The sequence below is a fragment of the Hypanus sabinus genome, chromosome 11 (assembly GCF_030144855.1).
Source record: "Hypanus sabinus isolate sHypSab1 chromosome 11, sHypSab1.hap1, whole genome shotgun sequence".
Lineage (NCBI taxonomy): Eukaryota > Metazoa > Chordata > Chondrichthyes > Myliobatiformes > Dasyatidae > Hypanus > Hypanus sabinus.
In genome coordinates, this window is record NC_082716.1 from 95,881,370 (window position 1) to 95,894,356 (window position 12,987).

General features: G+C 42.8%; 1 protein-coding gene across 1 annotated transcript in view; it reads left to right on the top strand.

Moving 5' to 3' along the window:
• Positions 1 to 12,987, top strand: part of LOC132401510 (regulator of G-protein signaling protein-like) — a 50,134-nt gene that overhangs the window by 17,930 nt on the left and 19,217 nt on the right. The window contains exons 7-9 of the mRNA XM_059983536.1: positions 6,797 to 6,904; positions 9,683 to 9,788; positions 10,587 to 10,780. Of these exons, the coding sequence (XP_059839519.1) occupies positions 6,797 to 6,904; positions 9,683 to 9,788; positions 10,587 to 10,780 (408 nt within the window). The remainder of the gene's footprint in view (positions 1 to 6,796; positions 6,905 to 9,682; positions 9,789 to 10,586; positions 10,781 to 12,987) is intronic.

Below are 12,987 nucleotides of genomic sequence, written 5' to 3' on the forward strand. Positions count from 1 at the left end.
ATGGTGTTACATGACACAGTACAAAAAACTAGACTGAACTACATAATGAAAAACAACACAGAGAAAGCTACACTAGACTATAGACCTACACTGGACTGCATAAAGTACACAAAAACAGTGCAGGCATTACAGTAGTAGTATCTGGCGATGGTAGATAGCCGCTCTGTTATCCATGTGCCCTAATTGAAAATTGTGTATCAAACTTAAAATAGAAAATTAAAATTAAATTAAAGTAACACCAGGTCTGAAAGGCCGCTGCTGCTGTGCCGTGCCGCCTGCATGTGACAAGGAATAGGGAACCCGATACTGATCTTGGTCACACCACTGGTTATAAGCTCCAATGTGGAAAAACAACACTCCACTGGCATCCCCTTACTCCTTTCCTCAGGTCAATTTTGTATCCAATTGGCTTGCTCACCCAGGACCCGATGATACCTCACTTTCCAGATTCTGTGTCCTGTGTAGGCCTAGATTAAAGTTTCTGTAGTCAATGTACTGAGTACAGGCCCAGAGCCATTAAACACTCCTCATACATTAACCCTTTCAATCCCAGAGTCATTCTCATGGACCTTTTCTTTCTCCAGCTCCAGCACATCTTTTCTTTGATAGGGGGCTCAAAACTGCTCATAATACTCAAAGTGCAGTCTGACCAATGCCTTATAAAGCCTCAACACTTCACTCTTGCTCTTATATTCTAGTTCTGTTGAAGTGAATTCTAACATTGAAACTGCCTTCCTTACCACTGATTCAACTTGCAAGTTAGCCTTTAGGGAACCCTGCAAAGTCACTTTGCAACTCTGACTTTTGAACTTTCTCCCCATTTAGAAAATAGTCCATGCCTTTATTGTCTCTACCAAAGTGCAAGACCATATACTTCCCTGCACTATATTTTATCTAGTAGAATGCGTTCGGCACGGACTAGAAGGGCTGGGATGGCCTGTTTTCGTGCTGTAATTGTTATAGTTATATCTGTCACTTCTTTGCCCATTCTCCTATCTGCCTAAAGCTGAACTTCGCAATCAGAGTACAATGCAAGTGAATTTCTTCACTTTGTGTTGAATGTAGTTTATTTTAATGCAAACAGTACCAGTATTTCCTCTAAAGGCAATAACAATTGACCACAACGTGGACCATCGTGCTGGAGCTCCACACCCGTGAATTCAAATCTGCTGTTTAAAAATTTGCCTTTCCATAGGATCCAGTGGATCACTATGAATTTGCAGCAAAATGCCCCACTTACAGTGGACCTTTGCCTGAACTATCTCTGCTGCTGAATTTCAGTTGGGATTAATTGAATTTGATGAAGTTTGTGTTTTTTTAAGTTTGTCATTTTAATGACTATTTTAAAGTAATTTAATTCATACATAATCATTGTGGAATTGCCTTTGTATGTTTCTAACAGCCACAATTATTTGTTGTGTTTAACACCATTGTTGACTGGCCTTACGGGGGCCTGGTTAACTGGCTTGTGGGTTACTGTTCCTGCTGTTTGTGACACCTCCTGAGACTGTGCAGTACTTGGGATTCACCAGTACACCGCCTACAGCCATTACAGCTAAGTACGGTGCCTTCTTTCTACAGAAAGATCCCGTTTGAGATCCAGACAAAATAAGTCAGGAACAAGATGCTGGAAATTCAAGCAACACACACAAAATGCTGGAGGAACTTAGCAGGCCAGGCAGCATCTATGGAAAAGAGTACAGTCGATGTTTTGGGCTGAGACCCTTCAGCAGGACTCAGGAGAGTAGGGTTAGCAGAGACAGCATATAGGCTGATTACGCTATCACAGGATGGCAGCAATTATAATTTCAATGTGTAAACGACCTTAGGACAGGAGCAGATTGCTAATCTTCCCAATCTCTAGCGTTCTCAAATGGAGTAATTTGAGACTCCTCACTCTCCATTCTGAGTGATGTGATGATCTAGGAGCAAGGTTTTCTCAAAATATGGAGCCCTCAAACTCGGTCTGGATATTAACTATCTTTCACTTGGACTGGACTCCTGGGCTGGAGTTTGAACTGATTGACTTGATTACTTAAATATCTTTTCTTAAACATATTTGAATCATCAGGCTTGTATTGAGTTAACAAGAAGCTCCTATTGCAGTATTATCTCTGGCACTCTCCTCCTGTGGTTCATTCTTTGCATTAGTTGGTCCCAAATGTGCTACAGCCAATGGAGTACTTCTGAAATGTGATCTCTGTTGCAATAGATGAAACATAGCCAGTCATAAACAGCAAGATCATAGCAACAACGTTATGTTAATCTCTTGATGATGTAAGCTGAAGTATAAATTCTGGGCAGAACATAGGACCAAACTACTGAAATTCTGAAAAACGGTGTTCTCTGATCTTTTATATTAATCTGAGAGGACAGGAGTTGAATAGTTTCGCTGAATATTAGCACCTCTGACAATGCACGTTCCTCAGAACTTCACTAGAGATATCATCCTTCATTAAAGACTTGAGTCTCAAGTAGATGAGCTCATGGTCTTCTGCCTTAGACCAGAGTGTCACCACAACCTTTGCTAAGCTAAGCACTGATAACACATAACTAGTAAGTCCAGTAGGAAAACCACCAGAATAAGTCATTTTCATTATTTTTTTTTATAGATGGAAACTCACCAGAACCATCAATTGAGGAAAAGGGGACTAAGGTGGCGACAGGAATTCGATCACCATGATTGGGAAGTTGTAGTTGGTTTTGATTGGTCACCTGACTCTAAAATACACTGGTTGAATAATTTTGAGTAGGAGCAGTTCAATAAATGCAAAGTACTTTGTGCCACCATCAGTGTTTTTGCAACTCTCTGTTCATTGGCAGTCAATATGTCAAAGCAGATTCAGTAAGAGCAACTTACACTGAGCTCCCTGCAGAGGCAGAGTCAACCCTCCAGAAATTTGATAACATTGATTCAACAGTTCTTGTTCCATTTCCTGGAGATTTTGTCCAAGGAAGTTTCCCGATGAGAACTTGAGTGTGTTTACTTTATATTTAGAGAGAATTGGTTTGCTCTTTGCACCTATTATTGTACCATGTTATCCAAACCTACAGGGAGATTTTCCCTTGATCTTTGATCTACAGTACGTTTATATCTCTGTGTCTAAAGTCTGACCTCCACTTCAACACAAAGCTGAAGTCTAGTTCTAAGTGCAGAATTAGAACGTGACTTCAATCATTGAGTTGAGGCAACACACAGGCCAGGTCCGCTAGAGAAAACAGGATCTCCCAGTGGCCACATTTTAATTCCACTTCCCATTCCCATTCTGATATGTCTATCCATGACCTCCTCTACTGTCAAAATGAATCCAAACTCAGGTTGGAGGAACAACACCTTATATACCGGCTGGGTAGCCTGATGGCATGATCATTGACTTCTCTAACTTCCGTTAATGCCCCTCCTCCCCTTCTTACCCCATCCCTGACATATTTAGTTGTTTGCCTGGTCGCCATCTCCCGCTGCTGCTCCCCTCCCCCTTTCTTTCTCCCGAGGCCTCCTGTCCCATGATCCTTTCCCTTCTCCAGCTCTGTATCACTTTCGCTAATCACCTTTCCAGCTCTTAGCTTCATCCCACCCCCTCCAGTCTTCTCCTATCATTTCGCATTTCCCCCTCCCCCTCCTACTTTCAAATATCTTACTATCTTTCCTTTCAGTTAGTCCTGACGAAGGGTCTCGGCCCGAAACGTTGACAGTGCTTCTCCTTATAGATATTGCCTGGCCTGCTGTGTTCCACCAGCATTTTGTGTGTGTTGTTTGAATATCCAGCATCTGCAGATTTCATTGTGTTTGCACTTTATAGGTATGTTTACCCCGAGAAAGACTACAATGACCGTGAAGCCTTGTGCAGGCAGTTGTTTGCGTATGCGCATACGTGCGTATGTATACGTGTACATACCGATTTTTTTCTCTAAATCAATTTTGTTTCGCTGTCTTCCCGAGTTTAATAAGTGAAACTACACCGCACCTGCAATATTTCTACTTTATATAGGGTGTAAATTTATTATATAATTCCTGCTTTTACTATATGTTAGTGTTATTTTAGGTTTTATGCATTATTTGCTTTGATTTGGTAGGTTTGTTTTGGGTCTGGGAATGCTCAAAAAATTTTTCCATATAATTTAATGGTAATTGCTTCTTCGCTTTACAAAATTTCGGATTACAAACAGTTTCATAGGAGCACTCTACCTTCAGATTGAGGGGGGGAAACCTGTATCAGATATAGATATATCATTCTGATATGTCTATCTATGGCCTTCTCTACTGTCAAGATGAAGCCACACTCAGTTTGGAGGAACAACACCTTATATACCGGCTGGGTAGCCTCCAATCTGATGGCATGAACATTGACTTCTCTAACTTCCATTAATAACCCCCCTCCCCTTCTTACCCTATCCCTGATATATTTATTTTTCTTCCCCCTCTCTTCTTTTCTCTTTCTTTCTGCCTGTTCTCCATCTCACTCTGGTGCTCCCTTGCCCTTTTCTTTCTCCCTAGGCCTTCTGTCCCATGATCCTTTCCCTCCTCCAGCTCTGTATCCCTTTTGCCAATCACCTTTCTGGCTCTCAGCTTCACCCCACCCCCTCCAGTCTTCTCCTATCATTTTGCATTTCCCCTCCCCCTCCTACTCTCAAATCTCTTACTATCTTTCCTTTTAGTTAGTCCTGACGAAGGGTCTCGGCCCAAAACGTTGACAGTGCTTCTCCTTATAGATGCTGCCTGGCCTGCTGTGTTCCACCAGCATTTTGCGTGTGTTGCTTGAATTTCCAGCATCTGCAGCTTTCCTCGTGTTTACTGATTGCACAGATTGTGTTATTCTGTTTTGTCCTGTTTTCTTTCATAAGTCAACCGGGAACATTGTAAATCTTTGGAGTAAGCTCCTCTGATATAGTACTTGGCTGATAACAGGAAAATTCAATGCAGTGGGTACCAGTCTTCCTTCAGGACATTGGTATTGCTAACCTTGTTATTTTTTTTTGTAATGGAGATGGTGGGAAGGGAACTGCAAAGAAGCATTTGTGAATTGCCACATAGCATCTAACAGATAATGTGTGTGCTCAACACGCATGGTGCACTGATATTGGACGGGCTGTGGATGTGGATTGCCACTGATTAAGAAAGTTCTTAACTGTGTTGAGCTTCTTGAGCTTTCTTGGAGCAGCATCCATCCAGCAAATGGAGAGTAGTCTAGCATAGTCTTGACCTGTGCTTACTCTTGACCTCAGTTACTTAAGAGTGTGGATGAACAAAGGGACCTTGGGGTTCAAATCCATACATCCCTCAAGGTCGCTGCACAGGTTCATAGGGTAGTTAAGAAGGCCTATGGGTTGCTAAGCTTCATTAACAGGGGGATTGAGTTCAAGGGTAGAGAGGTCATGTTGCAACTCTACAAATCTCTGCTGAGACCGCACTTAGAGTATTGTGTTCAATTCTGGTCACCTCATTATAGGAAGGATGTGGAAGCTATGGAAAGGGTGCAGAGGAGATTTACCCAGGATGTTTCCTGGATTGGAGAACAAGTCGTATGAAGCAAGGTTAGCAGAGCTGGGACTTTGCTCTTTGGAGCGTAGAAGAATGAGACAGTTGATAGAGGTCTACAAGATTATGAGAGGCATAGATAGGGTGGATAGTCAGTACCTGTTTCCCAGGGCACCAATAGCAAACACCAGAGGGCATATGTACAAAATTAAGGGAGGGAAGTTTAGGGGAGACATCAGGGTTAAGTTTTTTACACAGAGGGTTGTGAGTGCCTGGGATGACTTGCCAGGGATGGTGGTGGAGGCAAAAACATTAGGGGTATTTAAGAGCCTCTTGGACAGGCACATGGATGAAAGAAAAATGGAGGGTTATGGGGTAGTGTGGGGTTAGTACTTTTTTTAAAGGATTATATGGGTTGGCACAACATGGAGGGCTGAAGGGCCTGTACTGTGCTGTAGTGTTCTATGGTTCTATGGTTGTAAGGTCTGGAGCCAAGTCCTAGTGCAATGCAAACTGGACATTGGTGAGCAGGTTGTTGATGAGTAAGTACCACTTGTTAGCCCTGTTGACAAAGGCTTCCATCACTTTGCTAATTGAAAATTGAACTAGATTTGATGTGTCCTGGCTTTTTGTGAACTGCTTTTTGTGGTATAGATGGGCAAATGGCCAGCACAGGCCTGTGCTATACAACTCTAAGACTCCTTTTAAATGCTGCTCTTGGGGAAATATACTGAATTTCTGGAAAGCCTATGCCAGAATGCCTATGATTTTGAATCCACTCTATGTGAGGATAGATGGTCATGGTTTGCTTTTGTAGGAAACTTCTTGGGGTCAGCAATGCACCTGACAGAAGGGAGAGGAGATTGAGTCCTCAAAGATGCAAAGAATAACTGGGCTTTCTCCACATGGCAATGCTGACAGGCTTCAGATCTGCAAGAAACAACATGGATCTTGAGCCTGAGCAGGGGGAGCTACTGTCAATCTCAGGCTACAACCGATAATTTTTTGTGCAAAGTTCCCGCTCCTGACGTCAGCCTGTCTTAAGCTCACACTGAACCAACATCTAGGTGTATTGCTGTTGGAACCCAAAGGAAAATTGGCTACTTGACGCTTGCCACATCTTGTGAGTTTGGCATATTTTATCACAAGCCTGAATGGCCTCTGCATTCTCACATCCAGTCTGTTTGTAAATGAGCCATTTCTATGACATAAATTCACTTCAGTTTGATTCCAGCAATCTGTCAGCCAGTGACTGACATTTGTTGCACCACTGATCTTGTCTTTCTGTTGTCCCTATCCCACTACCACCCCATCTCACAGATATTAAGAGCATGACCTTTGAGGAGCTTGCACTGAAGTATCCAAAACTTGCAGTTGAGGAGCTGAGCAAGAACTTTCATCAATATTATAAGAAAATGGTTCTACTTGGTATGTATGGAGCTTGTATTGTTTTTACCAGTTCGCTGGCTATCTGCTCACCAGCCCCATCTATCACTTTTGATTAGAGCTTCCATTGACACCACTGTGCTCTCCAAGGAAGGTAGAATTAGTAGCAGACCTTAAAGAAAACAACAGAGTATGTGGCATATGAGATTGTATTGAATCAGCCATGCAATAACCCCAGAGTTCTTACACAAAGCTTCAAAGAACATTCATTATTAAAGTATGTACACAGCATGAGATTTGTCTTCCCACAGACAGCCATGAAACAAAGAAATAACATGAAACTGATTCAAAGAAAACAATAAACACCCAATGCACAAAAAACAACAACTTGTGCAAACTGCAAAAAAAAGCGAATAACACACAGAATATTATACATAAAGCCACAACTTTCTTGAAACAGTCTCAGAATGTTCAGTTTAGTTCTGCTCAGTTCAATTTATCCTTGTGTCATCTGTTGATTGGAGGCCGTGAATTTGGACATATTTTATCACATGCCAGTCTGTCCTGAACAAACTTGTGCAAAATAGCATTAAAGAACAAGGAGTAACCAGAAACCAGAACACGTAACATGAACTGCAGTTCTCTAAAAACGAGTCCAATCCACAATCCACGTTAATCAAACCTTGCCCAAGACCAAAGACTCCTGTGACTTCCACTGGCATCAGCAAGTCAGAGGGAGAGGGAGATCAGTCAAACACAGGCAGGTGGAGATTCAAAGATTCAGACAGCGCTGAACACCCACTCGCCTTTCATTCTCGTCCTCATTGATTTCAGTCTTGCTCAGCGTTTTAATTGGTGAGTTGGTCAAGAATTGGAGTTGATCATGGGTTCACACTCTACCATTACTCTGGACCACGGAGAGTCTAATACAAAAATACAACACATGATTCCATGGACTACATCAGAGATGAAAATCAGATATGCGGCAAAAATCTGGTCTGGCAGAACTTGTAGAAAGAGAACAGTTTCAGGTTTGGAATCTTCCATCAGATCTGAGAGAGAAACAGGTTCATCTGGGTAGGAGAGAAGATTAGGGCAGGATAATGGATGGAACGGGTAATTTCTCACAGAGTGATATAACATCACTTTTACAAGGCTACTCTTCTGTCTCACTCTCTCTCCTACCTAAGCAAACCTGTTTCTCTCTTTCTTTGATCTGAAGAAGGGTCTAGCACTCAAACATCACCTTTTCCTCTTTCAACAGATGCTGATCGATCTGTTGAGTTTTTTCCCATCATTTGCAATATAACGAACCGTCTATTTACACACAAAACTAAACAGAATCTATTTAAACAAAGTAATATGGCAAATAGAGTCTTTTTCTCCCTAGATGACACTAATCTACACTCAGTAATAGAGCAAACAATCTACTTACGCTATTACAAAGGGATCTTTTTAAATACAACCAATACAGCAAATGTGGGCACCATGGTAGCATTGCAGTTAGCACAATGCTATTACAGCTAGGGGTGTCAAAGTTTGAAATTCAGTTCCGACATCTTCTGTGGGGTGTTTGTACGTTCCATCTTGTGGAATGTCCAAAGACGTACCAGGAAGGAGATTAATTGATCTTGCAAATTGTTCCATGATCAAGCTAGGGTTAAATCGGGGGACCAGAAGGGCCTATTCTGTGTTGTATCGCTAAAGAAAGATCAGACGGCTAACAAACACTGAACTATGGGGAAATCTCTTAAATTGCTCACAACATGGAGGTCCAGTTAAATGCAGCCACTACTGGTCTAGTTAAATAGGGCATTGCAGGACTATGTAGCTAAAAATATCAATATAGCAAAACCCAGACTACTTATCTCTTACGGTACCAGAGAGTCAACTCTACAACTAGCTGATGGAATGTCTATTAAAACAGTTGACTATAGGAATAGAGCAGAATCTATATTTTAACACTATACATCTTGCGTGGTGTAGGAAGTGTGGTTCAGGTCTGCACTATCCAAATGATTGATTTGACCATTCTGAATATCCTGGTACTGACATGCCTTTTCCCATTCCATATTAGGATTTCAAGCTTTTAGGATCATGGGTTCTGTCCAATGTGAAATGGGAGATTAAAGATCATTTAGTTGATGAATCAGCTGCTTTTTTCTTCAAAGAGGAAGGACAGAGCAGTGTTGGATGTATGGGTGAAGGGACAACAAGGATAGACATGTCAGTGGAGTGGTGGAGTGTAGCACTCTCTCTGGGGATATACAGTGGTTGTGTTAGTCGCTGCATTGGTATTGAACCCTACCAAATCTCAGCATAAGAAGCACCCTCAGTCCGTGGGGTGAACTCACCCTCAAACAGCTGAAAACACTTTGAGCTGAGGTGAATTTGGATCAGAGGTTATGGAGAGAGCTGGGGAGGGAACTTAATCACTATCCCAAATCACTCAAACCTGGTCACAGGAGAGGCAGCAACATGCAGACTTTTATGGTAAATAGCTCATTAACACCTGGGCTTGGACGCAGAATAACTGGGCGTTTGAAGTAGACAGTGTGAGGTGAGGCCAGGGGCTATATCAGAGTCAGAATGGAGACTGAGGCTAGCCAAAAGGGAAAATGCTGCCTAAGTTCTCCAGTGGGTGGGAGACGCTCCTTCACCTAAAAGTCCTCACCTTCTCAAGCAGTTGTGACCTCTCTTGGGTACATAGGTCTTTCAGCCTGTCAGCCTGTCCAGCAGATTAGCACCATCATGCTCGCCTCCTTAACATGGTCACAATAGCCTTAAACTAGTTTAAACCCATTGGCCTCTACCTCCCAGGTCTACTAAACAAAGAGATCTTACGAGAGGAGCTGTGGAAAAAGCTGAACATGGGACATCTGAAACTTGGGGACAAGATCCTGACCAGACTTAAAGGAATTCCCAGGTAAGGTGGCCTCATTGCAGATAAGAGTCACTCAGGGTTCTATAGACCATAAGGCCAGAAGACATAGGAGCAGAATTAGGCCATTTAGCCCATTGAGTCTGATTTGCCATTCCATCATGACTGATATATTATCCCATCCAACTCCCTTCTCTTGCCTTCTCCCCCTAACCTTTGACACCCTGATTAATCAAAGGCCTATCAAACTCAATGACTTGGCCTGCACAGCCATCTGTGGCAATGAATTCAATGGATTCACCACTCTTTGGCTGAAGACAATGGTCGGGCTGGGCTACCAAATATGAGGTTCAAATATGGTCAATGATGGAGCCATGCGATTGGCCTATCCACTGGAATAGTCACATTGCTTGTCATAGAAGCTCCATAACCCATGGTCTGTGTCAAACAGGTGATGTAGCTAGTGAAGAACTGATGTCTTGCTTTGAGTGTCACACAGATACAACCTCCTTTCTCCTACTAATATCCCTGAGGAATCTGTCTGAAAGCCTGGCTTCTGGGGAGTGTGACTCAGTGTTGATGCTGTGAACTGGGGCAGGATATCACAAAAAAGGAAACTTCTCAAAGGCATAATGGGACAAACCTGCACTGCATTGCTGTTTACACTGAACTAAAGTGGTGAAGACCTGTTGCAGGAGTGTTTAATGGAGACAGTGTAGAGGAAGCTTCGCCCCCTCCCATTTCATCCATACAACATTAATAGATGTTGCCATTCTACAGTTGGTAAGTGCAGGGGAGAGCAAGAGTGAATTTTGACCACTGACTTGCTGTGTGTCTTGGCAGGAAACTGGCAGATGTGCTGACAGATCCGATTGGAATACATTTTTTCCGGAGGTTCCTAGAAATCTATGATGCAGAATCTCCACTGCAGTTCTGGCAGGCAGTGGAGAACCTCCAAAACCTCACCACTGCCAACGAGAGAAAATTCTACACCAACTGGGTTATTAATAACTTCTTCAACAAAAATATCAACCCAGGTAAGTACCACACAAAGTCTCCAATTGGACAAATCCTTTCCAAACTCCCTAACAAGTCACAAAGAACAATTGTGTTTCTCAGACAGTGAGGGAATTGAACCCAGGTCACTGACAGTGTAGTAGTGTTAAGCTAAAAGCTATGTTGCAATTTGCACCAGGTCCTCTACCCCCATCATTTCTGCTACTGCTGATTTACGTCTGCTGCTCATTGAAACAATTCTTGGGTATCTAAAATTCTTACTCTTGCTTTCAAATTTCTCAGAAGCCTCTTTTTTTAATTCCAACAATTTTGAATCTCTCCACCGTCCCCCCCCCCCCCCCCACCGCAGTTCTGGCTTCCTCAGACTCTTCTTGATGGTCATCCCTTTAAGCCATCAAGACCTAAAGTGTGGAAGTCCCTGCCCAACCTCTCCAATTCTCTGCCTCTCTCTTGACCTTTAAAACATACCTCTGATCAAGATCTTGTATAAGAACTCAAAATAAGAGTGGGACCAACTGGATCTCAGGAGACACAAGAGTGTGGATACTGGAATGTGGAGCAATTCATGGAACACTAGAGCATCTCAGCAGGTTAGGCAGCATCTGCAGAAGAAGAAGGGCAGTTGACTTTCTGGACTTTAGCTCCTTGCAGGGGCCAAACTGTGAGGCCTACAAACAAAGATAGAAAGCTGAGATCCTCTCCAATACATTAATGTATTGATTGATCATTTCCTGCTATAGGTGCTGTCTGACCTGCTGAGTTCCTACAATTAGACCTTAGGCTTGCTGCAACATTTAATATACTTTTCGGTGATCCTCCAATTTATTCGCATTGTCACACTTTTTCACCTTTTTTGTTGATTCATCAGTCTCAGCCTTGGGTATTCCCAATGCTGAATAACCACAGCTCTCTTGTTGGAAAGTTCCAGATTCACCTAAGAGGTTTCCCGCTGCCTCATCTCAAACCATCCATGTGATGAGTCATTCCCATAACTGTGTCAAGTTTGCTTTTGCAGACATTGGCATGCTGCTGTGTTTGATCCCGAGTGTGGCATCAGTTCCTGACCCCAGAGGACTTGCATCTGGTCTCTCTGAGCTTTGGCGAGCTGCGCAGCCACATACCCTGCAAATAAGGCTGGAAGGGGAGTCACAAGGAGCAAGAATTGTACAGGTGGACACTCGATAGACAAAAGGACTTGCTGCATGACTCTTATTATTGATGGGGTGATGATCTCTGTCACATAATGGATGAAGTGACTGTGTCTCCATCTAGATCTGTTATTTGGAGAATGAATGACATAGGGTTTGCTTTGGAGTATATAAACCAGTCTCCACTAGCCTGATAGGGCCTTCAAGAGAACATCAACTGTGCCTTACTTGGTACTTTCCATTGGGCATCAGTGTTCACGTAGTGGAACCAGTCGAACAAAAAACATCAGTAAATAGCTGTACAGGCCCACATTATCTTGTTGGATTCATCAGATTCAATGAGGCGAAGAGAACGCTCTAGCTCATTGAGAAGCCAGCACTCTTTGAGCACTTGGTTCCGTCTAATGGGGAGAGGTTTGCTGCCAAGATGCCTACTGAAGGAGATGAGAACAGGGGATATGTTTACTGAACTAAGTATTGATTCTCATTTCTCTCATGTGTCTCTCCCCCTCCCACCACAACCCCCACCCCTCCCCAATCTCTTAGAGGAGTTTCTGCAGTGCAACTCACCAATCATCAAACAGATTGTGGAAATGATTGAGAATGGCAAGCCAGTCACGATGAGCATGCTGTTACAAGCTCAGTCAGAAGTTCAAAAGTCCTTGCAGAGCTGGTCAGTAGGGCAGGTTTGCTACTTTAGGCTTGTCTGCAGTATTTTATGGTGGTGTGAAAAGGGTGATTGGGTAACAGGAGCAATTTACAACACTGAAACAAGTAATTTCTCTCTACTGAATTTTTACATAAAAGCATAGAAAAAGTACAGAGCACAATGTGGGCGCTTCGGCCCAGGAAGTTGTCCCAAACTATAGAAACCTACTCAATGGTCAATCTAACCCCTCTGTCTACACAGCCCATAACCCTCCATTTTTTTTATAACCACAAGAGATTCTACAGATACTGGAAATCCAGAGCACCACACACAAAATGCCAGAGTAACTAAGCATCTACGGAGAGGAATTAACTGCTGACATTTCTGTCCAAGAGCTTTCATCAGGAGTAGAAAAGACTCTACCACAGAC